Below are 22,815 nucleotides of genomic sequence, written 5' to 3'. Positions count from 1 at the left end.
TATCCTGTTTAGACTTTTTTTTTCTTTTTTACAGTGCAGACTTTGAGACATAGCATAAGATCCCTTTCTTAGCTAATAATGGTCTTTTCTTTGAGGAAATAATTATAGAAGATATGATTATAAATGTGAGACTCTACATCTAGTTGATTTTTTTGAAGACAACTAGACACATATTTAAATGTATATAATAAAGAGCAAAACTTTATCACAATTTCACTAAGATTACAATTTCATTTTAACACTCAATTTTTAAATATAAGTCTATTTTTTTGGTCCAGAATTTAGCAATATATATAATTAAATTTGTAAAAACTAGCCTAATTGGAAAATATTACTCTAATATAATGTTACTAATACATATATAAGATTGTAATCTTACAGTGGTTTGCAAGACAGTAAGTATAATCTCCATCTTATGAAGAAATTGAAGCTCAGAGGGTTAATTATAATTCATTTGCTCAAGGACATTGCCAAGGTAACAGGAAAAGACAGCTGTTGACTCCAAACTCTAAAGCCTTGGCTGCTTATACCACACTCTGGCCTGTACCTGCAGGAAAGAGAAGGTGAGGGAGAACGCTTCCCACAGGCAGTGTTAAGGTGACTAGGTACCTACCAGTGCCACATAGATCCACTAGATTAATACGAGTGGGCGCAGAAGAGCCTTTTGAATTGGCTGCAGACACAGAAGCAGTCCAAGCCCCAGTTCTGGGAATGACCCCTGTCCAGGAGGTGTGTGCTGTAATATTCTGCAGTGTAATTTTTCTTGTTACCTCCTGTAAGGTCACCTGGTACTGGAGGATTTCCCCCCTTGCCTCTGAGGAACTCAGATTCTGCAAGAGAACATAGGTACGTAGCCTTAGCCTTACTCTCAGGCAAGATCAGGGATGCTCTTTGTGCCGGAACCACCCGACACGGATGCAGGCGACTGACTCTAAGTGCTTTATTTATTTATATCTTCTCATCTCCACTGTACACTTTCATTCAGTGATTCACAATCTCACACCTTCTATTTAGTAAAAAAAATTGGTTAACATTTTCAAAAGATAATTCTTTTGAAACACACTGATTTTTCTTTCTTCGAAATGAAGCTTACTGATGGTAAATACCTCATAGGAAAGCTGTGAAGTCTGACTGTAGCAGCACCGGCTCTGAGCTGCGAATTTACCAACACTCAGATCTTGGGACAAGCACTCAGTTCCTCTGGATTTTTGTTTTAAAATTTGTGAAACATGCTCATAGGGAGACACACAGAGACATACTCAAAGAGACGCTCAGAGGGACATACTCATGGACAGACACAGAGAGACAATCAGAGAAAGCCAGCCATGGGTGGGAAGTGGTGGGAGAGGGTTCATTTTTGTTCGTTCATTTTTTCAGACAGGGTTTCTCTATGTACCTTGGTTGTCGCAGAACTCTGTTGACTAGGCTGTCCTCAGACTCACCTGCCTTTGCCTCCTAAATGCTGGGATTAAAGGTGTGTTCTACCTTCTCTTGGTGAGGATGCCTTTTTAAATATAGAAAGTGCAAGACTGCTTGAAACATCAAAACCACCACATTCAGGAGCTAAAGCAGTAAAATGACCCTTAGGAACTTGAATTAGCTATCTGTGCTAGGAACCTAGCTCCAAACTGCAAAATTCTGATTGAGATCATTTGGGAACAAAGTCACACAGTAAGCAGAAACTGTTCTTTTTCTCTTGTTTTGTACAATGGCCATGGCAAATGAAACACAGACCTGAAGAGCTGTGAAGTCTAACCCTGGCAGTGTCCATCCCTGCCTACTGCAGGAAGAAGGCTTGGCTAACAGACTTAAGTGGCATAGTTTTCTGGGCACAGCTCTCCATTCATGGCAGGAGACCATTTACTGGAAGACACACCTGAGGACCAGCAAATGCCCCGCTTACCAAGAGGCTACATAATTTGATTTTCTATGCAGTTTATCTGTCAGAAGTGTTTGGGCATGAACAGCTGGTGCACTTCAGTTCTTTCACTTTAAGTGAATAAATTGCCGTCCTGATTGCAATTTGGATTCTGAGACATTTAGTACTGGAGAGAGAATGTTCTGATTTGCTGAGTCAAGTCTTCTGATTGGCCCACTAGCTACATTTTTACTGTAATTAATCAATGAGCTCAGCTCTGTATATTGCCATTTCTGGAGCTTAGTTAATGCATGTCTATTGGGGGAAACTTTTGGTCCATAAGTTCTAAATTAGATCTTAGCTTGGTCCAGTGTACTGGGTGAAAACAGTGCTGATGGGGAGGCTTTGGAGAATCTTCAGCATTTCCCTAAAGTTATCATTTCAGGTGTCCGTTACGTCCATCACAGTCAATCTCATTGCCTGTTGTGAGGATTACATAAGCATTTGCTTGCTTTTAATTATGTTCCCCAGTTTTTTTTTCTTTTGTGTGTGTGTGTGTATTTTGGACAGGATCTCACAGTGATGCCCTAGCTGTCTTAGAACTGACTGCATAAAGCAGACTGACCCTCAAACTTTTGTTAGTGCTCCTGTCTCTGGGGTTATGGGTGTGTGCTACCACACCCAGCTATGCAAATGTTTTTTAAAGTCTAATGTTCTAACAAACATCATATTAATAAATCTGACTTTCATCAGAGGAGAAAAGCAACATAGATGAAATAAATGCTTTTTGGCGAAGTCATCCTCTGGCAGGAATGGAGCAGTGTGAGCAGTTAACTTCTGAGCAATGACTTGGTGGAGAGAGCTTGGGACAGTGTGTGATAGATACACTTATCTCTGAACATATAGGGCTGGCAGGAAAGGATGCAGTGAGAGATAGCTGAGGGGATGCCTTTCTGTAACCGACACTTGCTTTCGTCTATAGTGTTTTTCTCCCTCTGCTGTGATGTGTTGTTCCCTCATGACACAAAATAAGTAAATGTAAATGAGACAGGGAGGAGGTTCAGGCTGCTGCAGTTTACAGATGGAACCCCAGTCACCCTCCCAGCTCAAAGTCGCAAAACACCTTCTCCAGCTATGGCGTTATGATGCGTTCTGACACACAGCGTCAACAGAAGGCATGCATTTAGCAATTCGAGAAGGGTGGGGACAGGCGTTTTTCTTCAAGAGCCAGAAGGCTCTGAGTCACGGGAGACAAGCCGTGAACTCTGAAGATAGCCATCCTGACGGACTGACTGACTCTGCAGATAAACATATTCGTACTCCAGTGCTACTCATTTGAGAAGGTGATAAGGGAGAAAATAACATTTTGTTAATCACGAGCTTTATATTCCTTGTTATATTTAGATCTTCTTGCTTCCCTTTCTGAGGCGTGAGCCTGGTTTAGAGCAGCTGATCAACCAGCTCAAGCCATACCTAGAGAGAAGACGTATGAGTCTATAGACCGCCCCCTGGTGGATGTCAGGGAGGAGCGTTTTCTGGAGTGTGCAATTGCCAGTCCATGTAGGGTTTCTGACACCTGGATCCCTTCTAGTAGCACTGAGTACAAATAATAAAAAGAAGAAACCTAATCACAGAAAGGGAAGGCCATTAGAGTTTTGCTCATGTCAAAGAAGAGCAGCAGACATCAAGACCCCTTTGAAAGCTCAGGCGTAGGGCACATTAGCCACAGCTCTCCTTTCCTTTTGTGTTAGCTTTGGATCCTGGCTAGTTTTGTGCATGGGTGATGCTGGGGATTGAATACAGGCCCTGTGCGTGCTAGTACATGCTCTTCATGCTGAACTGTATCCCCACCCTCAAATTGCAATAGGAAGCATCTTTGATTTTCTCACGTCTCTGTGTAATATCTATTACACACAGTTATTTTATCGCTCTGAGACATAATATCCCTATTTTGAAAATAAGGATAGTCAAAATTCTTGACTTGTCTTTTAGCTGTCTATGAAATTTCTACTAATGCCATAGATGGTCATAAAGTCCATATAACTTGTGAGTTAACAGAATACGGGGCTGGCAGGATGTGGGGTCCAGCTTTGCTGACAAGCCTGATCACTTGAGTTCAATTTTGAAACGCACATGGTGGAAGGAGAGAATAGACATCAATTCTATTAATGTCACATGCACATGACCCAAATAAATGAGTGTAAAACAACAACAACAACCTCCCCCCCTTACACAAACTGAGTACTTTCATTTTGGAAATCGTGACTTACAATCAGCAACCCCAGTCCAAAGTGTAGAAATAACAGGAAGGGTTCGTTGTTTGTTTGCTTTCCTGAGATGAGGTCTCTCTATGTTGCCTAGACTAGCCTTAAGTTCCTAGGCTTAATGATCCCCCTACTTCAGCCTCTTTAGTAGATGGGACTACAGGCACATGCCAGCTGTGTTCTAATTTGGATTTCAAGTTTTAAGCACCACTCCACTGAAACCTTCCAGGTTTGTGTTCTCCCAGCCCCTGCAGACTATCATCAGCTCACGTTTGTTATTATGGGCTTGCACAATGCTTGCCTCATAACAGGAATGTGATTCTGACTTTCATAATTACCTCGTGAATCTTTATGGTAGCCTCATGTGTTACACATTAGTATTATCTTAAGTTTACTCATGAGGAAAGTGTGTATGGGAGGTTAAAAACACCTTGCTAAAGAACACATACAGCGGCAACAGAGCCATACAGAGAGTACTGCTTGCTCATGAGGCCAGAGGTTAGCACTCCTGCCAGCCCTGACATGTCCCTCAACTGTCACGGAACAGAGTGGAGAACCTAGTTCATTAGGCCAGCAGCAAGCACCCTTGTTCCTAGAACCCTAATCCCCAGCCATGCAAAACCATCTAGAGAACCTATCTGTGTGTCTGGCCAATGTTACTTATAACCCTAAATTTGACCACCTTGCTTGCTTGTCAGATTGAAGGCTGACCCTCCAGCACTTGATCCTCAGATGCCAATAGAAGCAGATGTATACTATGGGAGAAAATGAAGGAGAAGAATGCTGTGTTGAAGGCATAGCAAACATAGAAATTTTAAAAGCCAGAAACGAGAGCCAGGCAATATGGTACATGCCATTAATCCTAGCACTTGGGAGGCAGAGAATGGAGGATCTGTGTTTCAGGTCAGCCTGGTCTACAGAGTGAGTTCCTAGACAGCCAGGGCTAAACAGAGAAAGCCTGTCATGAAACAAAACAAAACAAAAACAACAACAAAAAGCCTAAAACACTTAGGAAGACATATTTCAAATTATATAAGACCACAGATGAGGCTGGAGAGATGGCTCAGTGGTTAAGAGCATTGCCTGCTCTTCCAAAGGTCCTGAGTTCAATTCCCAGCAACCACATGGTGGCTCACAACCATCTGTAAAGAGGTCTGACGCCCTCTTCTGGCCTTCAGGCATACAGACAGAATATTGTATACATAATAAATAAATAAATTAATTAATTAAAAAAAACCTTTCCTTTTAAAAAAAAAGACCACAGATGCCAACCCAAGACTACCTATACTTTTTTTTTTTGATTTTTTGAGACAGGGTTCTTTGTAGCTTTTGGTTCCTGTCCTGGAACTAGCTCTTGTAGACCAGGCTGGCCTCGAACTCACAGAGATCTGCCTGTCTCTGCCTCCTGAGTGCTGGGATTAAAGGTGTGCACCACCACCGCCCGGCAAGACTACCCATACTTGATAAAACTATCAGTCATAACTGAAGAAAAAAAGAAAAATTTCCCATGGAAAAAAAAGCAGACTAAAGGGCTAAAGGAATTTATGAGCATTAATCCAGCTCAATAGAGGATGCTGGAAAGAATATTATGGACAGAAGAGAAAGAGGCACAGTCAGTCAAGAAGCTTGTGGGAAGGGGGCGGCAGAATAAATGAAGCTAAAACAGTTGTTATATGTATAATGACTAAGAAAATACTGAACATTGCACAACCAACAAATGACAAGAATTAATTTACACTTTTCAATAATAACTCCAAATATTAATGGTTTGGTTCCTCAATCAAAAGACTAGAAAATTTGACTAGAAAACAAGAATATTCTTTTTACTGCTTCAAGGAACCACACTTAACATCAAAGGCAGGTGAGAGAATGGAAAAAGGTATCCAAACAAATGGAACCAAGAAACAAACAGGTCTTGATATTGTGATACCTGACAAAACAGACTTCAAACCAGACCTAGTAAGATAAGATCAAAATCACTTCATACCAATTTAGGGGACAATCCATCAAGGGACATTAATAGTTGTAAGTATTTGAACACTGAACAGAGGTACACTCAGTTTCACAAAACAAGTATTACTAGATGCAAAGGCACAGACTAACCACAACACAGCAATAGCTAGTGACTTCAGTATCCCACTATCACCCAAAGATAGGTTATACCAAAAAATAGAGAGACACTGAAATTAACTTTTATCATAGATCAAATGTGTCTGAAAGAAGTCTGTAGACTCTACCTGAACACTAAAGAATACTATTATATATTTTGTCCAAGCAGCCCATTGCTGCGGGAGGACCTTCTGCTCCTTCAGCCAATAGCTGCTGAAATACCAGCCCACTGGGGCGTGGTCTATTTATCTTTAAAAAAGAGCGGCAAGCCTCAGCTAGCTCTCTTGGTCTGGCTCCTGCTCCAGTGACTAAGCTCCTTTCCTGATGGTTGGTGTTTTGTGAGTTTTACCCCCCAAAATAAATACCCCTTTAAATCCTAACTGGTGTGGGATTGTTTTGCACATTAGCCCATGAAACTATATAAAATAGATCATATATTAGAACACAAAACAAATCTCAATGAATATGGAAACATTGAAATAACTTCTTGTATTCTATCTTACCACAATAGATTAAAACTAGGAATCAACAGCAAGAGAAACTACAGAAAAACACAAACTAATAGAGATTAAACAACACACTGTTGAATGACAAATGTGTAATTCAAGAAATCAAGAAGGAAAATTTAAAATTCTTGAATCAAATGAACATAACCGAATCTAAGTATACATTAAAAATATCATCCACCAATATCAAGTAAGTTTCATCCCAGAGGTGCACGGATGAGTCAACATATGAAACTCTGACAATGTAATCAATCCATCATATAAACAAACTGAAAGAACAAAACCACATGATCATATCATTAGATGCTGAGAAAGCCTTTCCCAAAATTCAACACCCCTCCATGACAAAAACCTTGGAAAGATTAGGGATACAAGGAACATACCTAAACATAATAAAAACAATATACATCAATTAGACAGCCAACATCAAAGGAGAGACTCAAAGCAATTTCACAAAAATCAGGAGCAAGACAAAGCTGTGCACTCTATATCTATCCAAAGTAGTACTTGAAGTTCTAGCTTGAACAATAAGACAACTAAAGAAGATCAAGGGGAAACAAATTGAAAAGGAAAAAGTCAAATTATCACTCTTTGCAGATGATATGATAGTATACATAAGTGACCCCAAAAATTCTAACAGGAAATTCCTACAGCTGGCAAACACCTTTAGTGAAGTGGTTGAATACAAGATTAACTCAAAAAAATCAGTATCCCTTCTATTTACAAGAGATAAATAAGGTGAGAAAAAAAAATCAGGGAAACAACACCCTTCACAATAGCTACAAATAATATAAAATACCTTGCTTGGCATTGGCTGTGCATGCCTTTAATTCCAGCACTCAGGAGGCAGAGGAAGGTGAATCTCTGTAAGTTCAAGGCCAGTCTGGTTTACAGAGTGAGTTTCAGGAAAGCCAAGTAAGGCTATATGGAGAAACCCTTTCTCAAAAAAGGCAATTAAGCAAGCAAACAACCAAAAAACAAAACAAAAAACAAAACAAAACAAAAAACAAAAAAACCCCCCCAAAAAACCAACCAACCAACCAAACAAACAAAAAAACCCAAACAAAAAATATCTGGGTGTAACTCTAAAGACCTGTATGACAAAAGCTTCAAGTATTTTGGAGAAAGAAATTGGAAAATATATCAGAAGATGAAAAGATCTCCCATGTTCATTGACCAGTAGGATTAACATAGTAAAAATGGTCATCTTACTAAAAGCAATCCCTATTAAAATCCCAATACAATTCTTCATAGACCTTGAAAGAATAATACTGAACTTCATATGGGAAAACAAACAATAAACAAACAAACAAAAATCCAGGAGATTATTGGGGTGGAGAAAAATATCTTTCAATATAACAAAGGCTATATATGCAAACTTATTAAGATCATGAACAAGACAAAGGTATCCATTTTCCTACCCTTATTCAAGATAAAGTCATAGCTAGAGTAATAAGACAAGAGAAGGAAATAAACGTAAATATAAACCGGAAAGGAAGAACTTAAAGTTTCCCTATTTGCAGATATTATGATTTGGTACATAAGATATTCTACCACAAAACCTTCCGGAACTGATAACCATGAACAAAGTGGCAGGATACAAAGTAAACATATATAAAATCAGTCTTAAATGGAACATCTATACCATTCCCTTCAAGGCTTAGTGAAAATGGGGAAGAGGAAGCAGAAAGAATGTGGGATGAGGAAGAGAGCTGTAAAACAGTCTTCTGGAAAGACAAGGACACGGCAGTTGCAATCATGAAACAGTAACTGTGGTCACCCGAAGAAAATACGTGTGAGAATAGGCCCATTAACATTCTATCAAGGATAGGGGAGGGACACATGAGTTCTTACCCCTCCTTAAGGAGCAATTGATTGATAGTGGGTTGCTGTGGCAGAAGAGTCATTTTCTTCAGTGGTGTAGCCACTGGTAAATTGCTCAACCTTCAGTAAATCACACTATATCCATGCTTATGCATGCAACCTCAATGAAATCCAGTGGGTCACAGACTTGTGAAAAGAAGACATGAGAGTAGGAGCAGGGCTAGTAAAAAAGAAACAAGGAGTTTAGTGGGCAGGAGTGGGTGGGCAGCAGACATGGGTGTGAATCTCTGCATAATACACTGTGTTTTTTTATGACTTAAAAATCTCAACATTATAGATATGTATGAAATTGTCAAAAATAAATTAAAAATTATAACACAAACATATACATAGAAACACCACAGATACACACACACACAGACTCATAAACACACATGCATGTTCATACAGACACATGTGGATGGGCACACATCACATGGATCACATGACAGAGAAACAGAACTTGAACCAGATATCACAGCTCTATCTAGATTAGAGAATGGACTCTTAGCTGGACCAGGTAGCACTCACATGACCAGTTCCCTGGATGTTCTGCTTCTGAGCTGACTGAATCAAGAATGAAATCTCATGGGTGTTGCCCAGACATCATGATTTCCATCTTAATTTGCATCTAGAAATGCTATAAAATAAGGGAGCTTTTCATGAAAATAAAACTCTATTTCCCCTTCTGTTTCTGCTTTCTAATTTGGTAACTTTCTGCCCTTGATTGTCTCATTTTTGTCATTGGCCACATTCTGCTCACTAACCAGAACCCCCTGCCTTTCAGCTGAAATGTATCATTAGCAACTGGGGAAGAGCAACCTTTCTTCCCATTAGTACCCATCTTTGGCTATGCTGTGTCCATCTGTGATAGGGCAAGAACTGGAGCGAAAAGAAGAGAGCATGGAATCCTACAACAAACCATCAACATTTTACTGTTGCTCTTTGTACTGGATGGTTTTGTGTGTCAACCTGACACAAACTAGAGTCATCAGAGAGGAAGGAGCCTCCGTTGAGGGAATGCCGCCATGCGATCCAGCTGTAATACATTTTCTCAGTTAGCAATCAATGGGGGCTGGGCAGCTCATGGTGGTCCTGAGTTCTACAAGAAAGCTGTGTGAGCAAGCCAGGGGAAGCAAGCCAGGAAGCAGCACCCCTCCATGACCTGCATCAGCTGCTACCTCCAGGATCCCTCCCTCTTTGAGTTCCTGTCCTGAATTCCTTCAGTGATGAGCAACACTGTGAAAATGTGAGCCAAATAAACCCTTTCCTCTCTGACTTGCTTTTTGGTCATGGTGTTTTGTATTGTCAATAGTGGCCCTAAGACAAATTCGTGCCTTGGTGTGTGGTATTGCCGTGACCTATCTAGCCATGTTTGGGGGAGGACTGTGGAAGGACTTTGGAACTTTGTGTTAGAAGAACTGTTGAGTGTCAAGGACTCTCTGGGATGTTCTTTATGAGCTTGGAAGATAATGTTAAGACTAGTGTACAAGATGGAGGCCTGTCTTGTGTAGTTTCAGAGGGAAATTTAAAGACTATATCAGGGCCATTTGTTGCTTTTGAATTAAGATCCTGCGGTTCTGGTTAGCTGGGGCTGAAGAATCAGCTGTGATTAACAAGATATCAGAACTACTAAAATATAGTGATATTTCACTTGTATTTTAATAAATAAAGCTGGCCTGAAGATCGGAGAAGAAAACATCTGCCCTGGTTAGCCTTACAGACCAGGGAGCGGCGACACACACCTTTAATCCCAGTAGCAACACTAGTTTGCCCTAGAAACCGGGCAGTAGTGGTGCATGCTTTTAATCTCAGCACTAGAGAGGAACAATTTCCTTCTGCCAGGCCTTGTTCCTCTCTCCTAGGTAAGCACCCAGATCTATCTACCTTCCTGCAATTATCTTTATTAGCAGGCATTTTGTCAGTGCTTAGGGTCCAGGCATTACCTGCTTAAACTGCTGCTCTGGTTTTACCTCACTTAAGAGATTCTTAACTCCTTACGCTCACTTTCACCTCCGTTTACTGATGATTTTAATTATGTTTTGTTCTCAAGGAGAGCAGAAGAGGTAATTAACTGCAGCCCAGAGAAAGACCCACAACACCCACGATCAGAACGGCTGATAACAGAATAGCCCAGAACTGATAACTTAGAGGCCTGGGTCTCTTCATTGCTTAGAGCAGTAAGTCTAATTCCAGACCTAGGCCAGTAGAAATTGCAGCGTCTGGTGTATGTGCTATCTGACCAAGAGCCCTGACTTCTACTTGACTGTTTACATAGGTTGCCTAGTTACCTGGTATCATCTATGCATCCTGAGAAAAGTGGCGCTCTGATTTAAACAATCCTTGCCTTATTTATAAGTTTACTGAAATTAAACCTTTCTAACCACCTAAAAATGTAGTATAGGGAACCAACCTTCCCCTCTAGAATTCCCTGATGATTTAATAAAAGTTTATTATTATTTAAAGTTTCTTAAATAACTTTCTCAATTAAGGAGTTCACCAGACGTGTACTAGCCACTCCCATGGATCTCTCTCTCTCTCTCTCTCTCTCTCTCTCTCTCTCTCTCTCTCTCTCTCTCTCTCTCTCTCTCTGTGTGTGTGTGTGTGTGTGTGAAAACCCTTATCTGATTTTTCTTTGGGGCAAGAGAGTTCCAGCTCGGAATCTATAGGGCTGGGGAATTGCTGGTTTTAAGGATATATATGACTGGGAATTAGTAATGGGTAGAACTAAGAATAAGGTAGAACAAGGAGAACGAGTTTGGGGGAACAATGAGAAATGATGCACTGGAGAGAGAAAGAATGAAGAAACACGGTCAGATGATTCCCGTTGTGATTAGATTCTTTCCCCTCAGATCTTTAGCTCCCCTTTAGCTCATTCTGGTGTCTTTAAATTGCACTCCGATACAAAGTCTTCCTCACCTTAGCACACCGCCGTTCATACAGGCACATATCTACACACTGTACACCACCCTCTACCCATTCACAACCTCACACACTCATATAAACACACACCTGCATGCACACATTTTTACATACGTGCTCACCCAATCACTCCCTTACAGTCACGAACTCCTATGTACATACTTACTCCATACATACTCGTCTCTTCCATACATACAAACACATTCACACATCTATGACAGTCTCACGGATATGTATGTGAGCACACTTACACTTGCACCCACACTCCCTCCCTACAGGGGCTCCACCCACTCAGTACCTACTTGCTCCTCTAAGGCAAACACCCTACAAAAGTGCAAGACAAATTTCACATTTCCTTTTGTTCTGCCACTGTCTTCACAGGCTGGGGGATAGTTCTACTTTGGACTTCCTTGGTGCCCCCTTTTGCAGTTCTGGGTTGTTCTAGTGTTATTAAAAAACACTCACATGCCTGCCCTCGAGCCCTCCTGCCAGTGTTTATTATAAAACACCCAAGCTGGATGTCTCATTTACAAATACAGCTCTCAGTGTATCCTACTTTGACCATTGTCCTTGAAAGCAGCTTCATTATGAACTGCAATGTTAGTTTCAAAGACAAGGGCTTGGTCATGATGCAACAAGTTATTTTTAATAGATTCTCTTGCACTGGACATTGTGTGTGTGGTGGTGGGAGTTGGAGGGGGAGCTTTGAGAAGTAAAATATAGTACACTTCACTTGGAAACATGTCCTGTGGGCATGCAGCATATACAGTGTGTGTGGATAGTTGAGCTCAAACAGTAATTTGACTCAACAAAGATGGCTCATCAAGTAGTACAAAAAGGTTCAGGTAGGCTCTTAAGTCCCCATCTCCACCTAGTGGCTGGATGACCCTAGGCATGCACTACCTTTCTCTGGTTTTCCATCTGGTAGGCCAATCTGGAGTCTATCTCCTGGGGTGTGAGAATTAAATGAGGTAGTCACGGTGACTTTCAGCCCAGGAGCAGCTTTGGTTCTTCGTAAGAAAGGCAGGCTCTCCTGTTCTGTTGTTCCTGCTGGGGGTGGGGCTCCTTTCCATTATCATTTAGGTTATTTTGGATTTCTTAAAACCTTTGCTCTTTGAACAACTGTGGGGACAATTCCTAAACATCCACATGCACAATTTTCTTATCTTTTGTGTTCCCCCTCCCCGGATGACTCAGTTAGATAGAAAGTCTCTGCTGAGCAGTTTTGGAAGCACAGTGGCAAAATGAGAGGGTATAGTTTAGAGGCAGAAATGCCTGGCGTGGAAGTGGGACAAAGCACGGATGTGAACTTCGGAGGAGGGAACTTGGCCAGAGTGCTGATGACATTACTTCAGGTATCATGGAATTGTCTGAGCTCCAGGGCCATATGGAAGCCACAATGTTCCCATACTCAGTTAAGTATACACTCTCCTTGAGTTTTAAATTGAAAACTTACCTTCCAGAAAAGAGAGATTTGTTGTCTGTTAGAGCTGATGTTCTGTTTCATGTACCAGATGTCTAATGTCCCAACAGGCACTGATGGAGGGAGGGGTGAAAAGCACATTTTCACATAAATACAGGTATATACAGTAGAAAAATCTTTAAAAGTCAATAAACAATTCTTAAAATAGAATTATAGGCTAATTTCATTTTTCACTATAATCTAATATTTTCTGTTTTATTTAAAAGCAAACATGTATCCCTTTGGCACATGAGTAAAAGAAGATGGATACTTTGAAATGAAAAAGTTAAAAAGTACTAAGAAAACTTATTTCCTAACTTAACTTTAAAATATATTAACTCATGTTTCATTTGTACATAGTATTTAAGTTAAAAACTCAAGGTATGTGTGATTACTTCTCTCTTTTTTATTGGAAGGTGGAAAAGTAGGCCACAAAGAAAATCAAGGTCCTGTAAGAACACAAACCACAAGTACAAATAGCAAGCCTTATCTTTACCCCAGTCCTGATCTTAGATTGACATGTGATTATTTGGTGTGATCTGCTTGAAGCAAAGGCACATCTCATTTACCTAAGAGTCACAATGCAAATACAGTATCTGGAATGTGGTAAGCGCTGTTCTGTGATGAATGAAGAACAAACCAGACCAGGCAATGCTATTCATTTGATGTCAAAACACAAGCTGAACAAATAGAATAAATAAGCAGCAACTATAAATAAGACAGTGGTTGAATATAGTACAACTGCACTTGAGAAAGGCAAACACACTTGAAAAAGAGAATAATCAACCCCGTGCAGTGTGTGTGTGTGTGTGTGTGTGTGTGTGTGTGTGTGTGTGTGTGCGTGCGTGCGTTTTCTCTCCTACTTGATAAATTTGCCTTTAGCCTGGAGTACAATCAGTCAGTACAACCACAGAAGTCAGCTGCTGTCGCTCCAACCCAGCTTCCCCCACAGGAAAACTTACAGTGTGTTTGAGGTGAGACTGACTGGGGCTCCTTCTGGAATAAAGTTCCTTTTAACCAGAACAAAGCCGGGCGGTGGTGGTGCACGCCTTTAATCCCAGCACTCAGGAGGCAGAGGCAGGCGGATCTTTGTGAGTTCAAGGCCAGCCTGGACTACAAGAGCTAGTTCCAGGACAGGAACCAAAAGCTACAGAGAAACCCTGTCTCGAAAATCCAAAAAAAAAACAAAACAAAACAAAACAAAAAACCAGAACAAAATTTCTAGAATAGTAACACCTTCCACTTGGACAAAAAAAGCTAAACAGCCAGGGAGAGACTAGCAATGGGGAAAAGGAGGAACCAGGACAGTCCCATGATAGTACTGTCTCAAGGGCCCTTCTCGGTACCACCTTTCCTCCTCATGTCCTGCTGGGACAGGAGATGTTGTGCAAGGGTTACCAAGGCACTAGGCTATCTACCACAGAATCCTGCTGTGTGATCTCTAACAAACAGGCCCATTAGCAGGCTTCATCATCTGTCAAAATGAAGTTGGTAGCTCTTTATCATGGGGACTGTCTTGAGAATTTAGATGAAGAGTGTTGCCACAGGGTAAACTGTCAGCAGATTTAGCTGTTGTCATTTTTCTCATTTGAAAACTAAGTCGTGGCACGAGCCTAGGATCTCTGAGGGAGTAGACTAGAGCCAGAGACCTTTGTGGAACCAGGCCCAAGCCAGGGAACGCCTCAGGAGTGAGCTCAGACCAGGGACATCTACAGAAACAGGTCAGAGCCAGTGACCTAGGCTCAAGCAGGCCTGAGATAGTGAACTCCACAGGAGCAAGTACAAAGGAGCAACCACTGAGGGAGTAGGCCAGAACCAGAGACCTCTGCAGGTCTGGGTGAAAGTCTGGGCCCTTTGAGGGAGTAGACCTGAGCCAGGACCTCTGCCAGAGCAGGCCCAAGGCAGCAACTTCAGCAGAAAGTGCTCCAAGCAATCAATCTTTGTGGGAGCAGGCCCGAATAACTCATGGAATTATAGAGTGAACCCTGGGAGCACCGAGTGACTTCCAGGAACATAGAATGACCAACAGGGTGATTGGAACTCTGGCCCTGACTGCACCAAGAGGAGCAACTATCTGAGCCATGGATCCACTGGCACCTGGAAGATTGATCACCAGAGTCACAGACAGCCCCAACTACACCAATTAGAGGAAAAGATGGGTAGACAAGGTAAGAACACGTGCAACACCACAAAGAGCAATATGACACCAGTAAAAACTAGTGACCCTATAACAGCAAGACTTGAACAACCAAATATAGATGAAGCAGAAGAAAATGACCTAAAAAAATAACTTTAGGAGAATGTTTGAGGCCCTTAAAGAGGAAATGAAAAATTTCCTCAAAGAAATGGGGGAAAAGACAAACAAAAATTGGAGGACATCAACAAATCCCTTAAAGTAAACCAAAAAAAGCAATCAAACATATGAAAGAAACTATTTAAGACTTGAAAACTGAAATAGAGACAATAAAGAAAACATGAGGGTATAAAAACAGAAATCATGAGGGAATGATCAGGAACCACAAATGCAAGCATAAACAGCAGAATAGAAGAGAGAATCTCAAGCACTGAAGATACAATAGAGGAAATCGACTCACCTGTCAAACATTAAATCTAACAAAAGCTTAACACAAAATATCCAGGTAATATGGGACACCCTGAAAAGATAAAAACTAAGAATAATAGGGATAAAAGAAGGAGAAGGAGTTCAATTCAAAAGCATAGAAAATATATTTAACAAACTTGTAGAAGAAAACTTTCCCAACCTAAACAAAGATATGTCTATAAAAGATACAAGAAGCTTACAGAAAATCAAATAGACTGGATCAAAAAAAAAGTCTCCTTGCCACATAATAATTAAAACACTAAACATACAATATAAAGAAAGAATATTGAGAGCTGCAAAGGAAAAAGGCCGAGTAACATATAAAGGTAGACTTATCAGAATTATACCTGACTTCTCAATGGAAACAATGAAAGCCAGAAAATCCTGGTCAAGTGTTATGCAGACATTAAGAGACCACAGATGCCAGCCCAGACTACCATATCCAGAAAAATGTTCAATTACCATAAAAGGACAAAACAAGATATTCCATGACAGAACCAGATTTAATCAATCAATACCTATCCACAAACCCAGCCTTACACAAAGTACTAGAAGGAAAACTAGTATCAACCCAAGGAAGTTGGCTACATCCACAAAAACACAGACAACAGATAATCTCACAGCAGCAAATTTCAAAGAAGGGCATAACTAGATATTAACATGTAGAAGAATGAATAGACCCATATCTATCACCATGCACAAAACTCAAGTCTAAATGAATCAAAGACCTCAACATAAAGCCAACCACAGTGAACCTCATAAAAGAGAAAGTGGAAAGTATATTTGAATACACTGGGACAGGAGACCACTTCCTAAATATAACCCCAGCAGCACAGACACTGAGGGAAACAATTAATAAATGGGACCTCTTGAAACTGAAAAGCTTCTGAAAAGCAAAGGACATGGTCAACAACACAAAACGACAGCCTACAGAATGGGAATGATCTTCACCAACCCCACATCAGACAGAGGACTGATCTCCAAAATATACAAATAACTCAAGAAATTGGTCATCAAAAGAACAAATAACCCAATAGAAAAATAAAGTACAGACCTAAACAGAAAACTCTCAATAGAGGAATTAAAATGGCTGAAAGACACTTAAGAAAATGCTCAACATCCTTAGTCATCAGAGAAACAACTCTTTGATTCTATCTTTTACTCCTGTAAGAATGGCCAAGACCGAAAACACTGATGACAACTTATGCTGGAGAGGTTGTGGGGTGAGGGAAACACTCCTGCTGGGAGTGCAAGCTGGTACAGTCTCTTCGGATATCAGTATGATCATTTCTCAGAATATTAGGAAACAACCTTCTTCAAGACCCAGTAATACCATTTTTGGGTATATATCCAAAGGATACTCAATTGTATACAGGGATATGTGCTCAACTATGTTCATAGCATCATTGTTTGTCATATCCAGAACCTGGATACAACTTAACTTTCCCTCAACTGAAGAATGGATAAAGAAAATGTGGTGCATTTACACAATGGAGTACTACATAACAAAAAAAATGACATCTTGAAATTTGCAGGCAAATGGATGGATCTAGAAAACATCATAGTGAGTGAGGTAACCCAGCCAGAAAGACAAATATCATATAGACTCACTCATAAGTGGCTTTTAGACATAAAACAAAGAAAACCAGCCTACAAATCACAATCCCAGAGAACCTAGGCAACAATGAGGACCCTAAGAGAGACATACATGGATCCAATCTACATGGGAAGTAGAAAAAGATAAGATCTCCTGAGTAAATTGGGAGCACGGGGAACCATAGGAGAGGGTTGAAGGGGAGGGGAAAGGATGGGAGGGGAGCAGAGAAAAATGTAGAGCTCAATAAAATCAATTAAAAAAAGAAAGAAAACTGAATTGCTAAATGGTTAAGAAACTTAGAATTAATAGTTATGGAAGTCAGGCTCTGAGCATGGGTCTGTTTGATCCTATAGCTTTGTATGAACTTCACACCATGCAGTGATTTGGCTTTAAAAAAGCTTATGACCTCTATTAAACTTGAAAAACTCGAATTCTTCATCAGGTGGACCTTTTCTGTGGCTCTTCTCTAATCCCCCTCACCCTCACCCCATCTTCTATGTGTATGTGAGTGTGTGTGTGTGTGTGTGTGTGTGTGTGTGTGTGTGTGTGTGTGTTTGAACCTAAAGCCTTTTTCTTCCCTCTCTCCTCCCACTAGGGCTAACATTGCCCTTTCAGCAAGGACAAGATGACAAAAGTTTCCATAAAGCATTCTGAAAAGCTTTCATTTCTTCAGGACACGAGAGAATGACACAGACACCGAGCATGGGGCTTGTATCTGATAGACCATGTACAATGAATTAAAAAGTACAGGCAACTGACACCAGCCACTCTGAAGTACGAAGTAACACTGCCAAGTTCATGGTCTCAGTAGCCCTCTTCTGATATAGAAGGTTCCCATGATGGTATCTGCTGCACAGTTGTAGACAAGGAGGTTGGCAAAGACCAGAAAGAGCTGAAAACTGGCTAAGCTGAGAGCTGAGGCCAGCTCTTGCTATCTCCAAAGATCCTGCTTTTCCCAATGCAGTGTCTATATTGAACAAAGATCTATACTGAATATTCCACAAATTACATAGTTCAGGCATTGACCATGTAGTTAGGATTGGGTGTGTTCAGTATCAAAATCAGTTAACTTGTTCACAACAATAGTGCCTTCAGCTAATTACATATTTGCAACAAATTTAAAGGCATTGCTCACTAGATTGCTTGTTAAAGATCCACCACCTAACGGATTATTACAGACTGGGAATCACATTCTGCAGCTGTGCTCTCTCTACAAACTCCAGAACAAATACAAGTGAAGTGTTAGTGGTCCTCTCCTGTGCCGGACTCAGAATGCCTTCTTTATGTGAGGAAGAGTAGATTTGAGGGGCCGATGAACTCCTCTCTCTCTCTCTTTCTCCCTCTCTTTCTCGGGCGTCTTTCACTTCTCTCTGTTGTCACCATGGCATGAAGCACTTTCTGTCCTGAAGATAAGCATGGCATGCCTCCTTAATTAATTTGCCAAATTAATTGAGGTGAGTAGCACTCAAACCTATAAACAGAGTCACACACATAAAAGAAGGCCTATTCTTCATAGGGGAGTCTTCTGCTAGGTGTCATGAGTGTTGAGTGTGCACAGGTCTGGATACCTTTGAGCTCAAATTCATGAGTGTTTTCTCACTAGAAAGAAAACATGGCTTAAAGTCCCCAGAATCGAGACAGCTTTTGATCGATGCTGAATTAGAGACTGTTTTTCAGAAGGTGGCATAGGCTTCCTTCCTCCTCCCTTTCCTTAGTGGTCATTTCTCTGAAGACCATGACAGAAGTTAAATTTAACACCAAAGGAAGGGGCCTATGTGCAGTGGAGAGAGCCTTCACTCAGCTGGAATGACGCAGCCAGCCACACCTGGACCACCAGGGGACACCATGCTCCTCTCCGGTTTTAGAAGCTGAGGCTACAGAAAAAGAGCCCCATTCACAGTTTCAGAGAGTGAAGCCAGTTACGTACGACTAGACACTTCAAAGGGTTAAAAGGAAGAAGTGTTAAAAAAGTTTTCACACGTTTAGGTTTACATCAGTTGGTGTTTCAAAAAGAAACTGATGACAGAGAGTGTGGTAAGGGGTGTAAACCACAGAGCTTAAAGTAAGAGCAGGAGCTCAGGACAACCCACAAAAAGATCAAACTGGAGAAGCAAGGTGCAGACATTGAAAGGAAGCCTACGGGCTGAGGTAAGCCATGCCTCAGATCTCTGAGTGCCTGCTCTGCTCTGAACACAGCAGCCTCATGGTGACTGGCAACTTATTCACCGCATGTTAGAGTTTCTAGCTTGCCTTAGAGAAGTTTGAGTTTATCAGGTAAGTACTAAAAAAATAAAAGAGAATTCTTTTTGATAACTATTAATAACTTACTTTTCTCAGTAAGTCATTAATCTGTGTATAAATGACAAGGATTCATAAGCTTCATGTTTCTGTAGTTTATAGCTCGGACCCACGTGATGTAATAATGTAGTTTACAGATGTCTAGACCCATATACTATTTTGGATTTGAATATTAAATTTGACCCATTTGAAAAATCTTATCTGCATTGTGCAAACAAAAATATAATCCACGAGGTATTTAAAAAATATTACTTCACACTGGGGGTGGTGGTGAATGCCTTTAATACCAGTGCTCAGGAGGCAGAGGCAGGGGTGTGGTCTTTGAGTTCAGGGTCAGCCTGGTCTGCATATTGAGTTCCAGACTAAAGAGAACTATATAGGTGACCCTGTCTCAAAACAAACAAACAAAACCAACAAAACCCCCAACTATTAAAAGCTCAAACACAGCAGCCCAATCATACAAGGCTGCTTCTCATATGCAGAGTCCCACCTTTGCAAATAACCATTTAGATGTTCATATCAGCATTACAAAAACTCCAGCTGGGTGTGAAAGTGCACATTTTAAATCCCAGTACTTGGGAAGCAGAAGCAGGTAGAGCTCTGTGAGCTCAAACCCATTCAGGTATACATAGTGAGTTTTAAGTCAGCCAGTCAATTTGTCTTACCAGTTGTGTTGCTTGGCCTATCTGAGGCGCTCCTGGCAGTGGAACTAGGATCTATTCCTGGTGCATGAGCTAGCTTTTTGGAGCCCATTCCCTATGGTGGATGCCATGCTCAGATTTGATGCAGTGGGGACAGGCTTGTGGTGTGGGAGTGTCATATATCAATCTGTTGATTTCATTGGTTAAGTAATAAAGAAACTGCTTGGCCTCATAGCTTAGAACATAGGTGGGTGGAGTAAACAGAACAGAATGCTGGGAGGAAGAGGAAGTGAGCTCAGAGACCATGCTCCCCTCTCCCGGGCAGACGCAATGAACTCTGACCCAGGATGGACGTAGGCTAGAATCTTCCCAGTATGCGCACCTTGGGGTGCTACACACATTATTAGAAATGGGCTAGTCCAGGTGTGAGAGTTAGCCAAGAAGAGGCTAGATATAATGGGCCAAACAGTGTTTAAAAGAATACAGTGTCCGTGTAATTATTTTCTGGCATAAGCTAGCAGGCAGCCGGGGTGCTGGGGCGGCTCCTATTACAACAGGCTTGGACCTGCCTCAATTTAATATGCCAGGCTTTGTTGACCCATGGGAAACCTTATCCTTTGGAAGGAGTGGAGGGGGATGGGATGTGGGGGAAGTAGGGGTGAGAGGTAGGGGTGGGAGGAGGGGTGGAAGGGAGAACTGTGGTTGGAATGTAAAATGAAATTAAAAAAATTGTCTCACAAAATTCTAGGTAGTAATAAACAATTGATTATATTCCTGTAATTTTTTTATTTAAATTTACATAAAGTATCGGAACAGGATCCCAGCCCAGACCTTAGCATAACTGACTCTATGATGAAAATACCATTCAGGTTTTAAAATTCAGCAGGCAGACAGTACCACCTGCTAAAACTAAATCAAAGTCCATCTAGTTCTGAGAAAGTCTCAAAATGTACTAATCTTGCTTTTTAGATTCTGTAGTTCTGCTTCTAACTGTTCTTGTTAACTGAAGTACGGGTGTGTGTGTATGTGTGTGTGTGTGTTTGTGCGTGTGTGTGCGCGTGCGCTTGAAAGTTCACTCTCAGAAAGTCTCAGAACTACATTGGGATCCCGAACATGCAGTGTAGTTGCTTGTCAGTTAATAAAGATTTTCCCTCTGCTTAAACCCATGTTCTAGCAGTCTTCTCTAGTGAATACCCCACAACAATATGAAACGTTCTATACTATGTCACTACTCAAAATGGAAACAAAACGAAACAGGATTCTTGTGAATTCAAAGGGTTGTTACTATTGGGAAGGGTTTTCTAGAACCAGCAGGGCAGCTGCACTTCAGAATTCATAGGAGTTGAGACAGCACACACAAGAACTCCACAAGCTCACAAGGACAAAGGACAAAGTGTTTGTCCACGCCCCCTGCATGGAGAGGGGAGGGAGCATGAAGCCCCACCTCCTGCTGAGAAGCTGTTGGTAAGTGATAACTGCTGGGAGAGAGAGAGAGTTTTCTTTAAAGGTGTGTAGCTCTTAGGAGGTTGGCCACCCTCCAGTGAAGACCACACACCCTAGAGTATATGGGCAGCACAAATTCAACTTTATGGGTTTTTAAAACAAACAACAGGAAAAAAGAAGACATAATTGTGTGGGTTAGTTATGAATGTGGTAGCAGCTGGGGACAGAATGGATACGATCAAAACATATTACACAAAACTCTTTGAGAACTTATAAAATGAAGATACAGTTTGTTAATACGACAAAAAGATTATATAAGGACTTGTGTTTCAATAAAATGTTGGCTTATATTTCTGTGAAATTAACTTCTTAATAATTATCAAAAGGAAAAGCCCATTTATTAGATTAAAAAGTTGAACTTGTTATGCTGCTCTTGGTCCTGGTCCAACGGGGCTCCCTTGAGCAGGATAGTGCCGAAGTGCCATGCAACAGTAGAGGAAGGAGGATTGTTAGACATTCCTTTTATTTTAGGATACTCTTTTCAGAAATTCTTTCAAACTTTTAGTATGGTTTATAATTTCTAAATTATCATTTCTAATTTTCAAAGAACTAAAGCTATAAAATATATCAAAGAAATGAGGTTAATTACTGGCTACAGCTTTGGGGAATAAGAGGTACTGAAAAAGTAAGAGAAAAAAAAGCACACATTTTACTAGATGGTAATAAGACAGTGGCTTGACTGGTGGCAGACAGGGGCAGGTTGCTCTCCTGTTAAGCTTCTTAGCATCATAAACTTGCCTTCTTGGGTGGTTTCTGTACACCATGCACTGAAAGAGTCTACTCCAAGGAAGGCTTTGCCTTTTCCTGTTCTCCTCTTCCTGATCCCCCCCACCCCGTTTTGGCTGGATGCCTACCTTCCTCTGGTGTTCGTGTTGTCAGCAGCTTACTCCAATTGCTCCAGCTTCCTTTAGAAAGATACAGCTTAGACGAAATCTGAAATTCATATTCTGTAAACGGCTTCAGATGCTGTAGGCTGTATCTTCCCTTGGCATTTATAGCATTAACCTTAAATCAGAAGAGATGTGTTTTACTGAGATACCACACTTCTGTATTCTTATGGAGTGGACTGTGTATTGTGTGACAGTTCAGTACAGGCAGAGGGCATGCAATGGCCAAAGAAAGGAGATAAGACCCATCTCCCACAGAATAGTATGCATTGAGCCTGGACAGATGGCTCAGAGATTAAGAGA

At 41.0% G+C, this 22,815-nt stretch overlaps 1 protein-coding gene across 18 annotated transcripts in view; it reads right to left on the bottom strand.

The window, feature by feature from the left end:
* The window catches only part of Il12rb2 (interleukin 12 receptor subunit beta 2), a 73,540-nt gene that overhangs the window by 26,280 nt on the left and 24,445 nt on the right, over window positions 1-22,815 (bottom strand). For all 18 annotated transcript variants that reach the window (XM_075983911.1, XM_075983916.1, XM_075983904.1 and 15 more), the window contains 3 exons: window positions 22,480-22,630; window positions 12,979-13,058; window positions 614-830 (listed from right to left, as the gene is read on the bottom strand). In XM_075983911.1, the coding sequence (XP_075840026.1) occupies window positions 614-830; window positions 12,979-13,058; window positions 22,480-22,630 (448 nt within the window). The remainder of the gene's footprint in view (window positions 1-613; window positions 831-12,978; window positions 13,059-22,479; window positions 22,631-22,815) is intronic.

Source organism: Microtus pennsylvanicus, chromosome 8 (genome assembly GCF_037038515.1).
Source record: "Microtus pennsylvanicus isolate mMicPen1 chromosome 8, mMicPen1.hap1, whole genome shotgun sequence".
Taxonomy (NCBI): Eukaryota; Metazoa; Chordata; class Mammalia; order Rodentia; family Cricetidae; genus Microtus; species Microtus pennsylvanicus.
The sequence above is the reverse complement of the archived record's forward strand: the minus strand, read 5'-3'. Positions and strand labels throughout refer to the sequence as shown.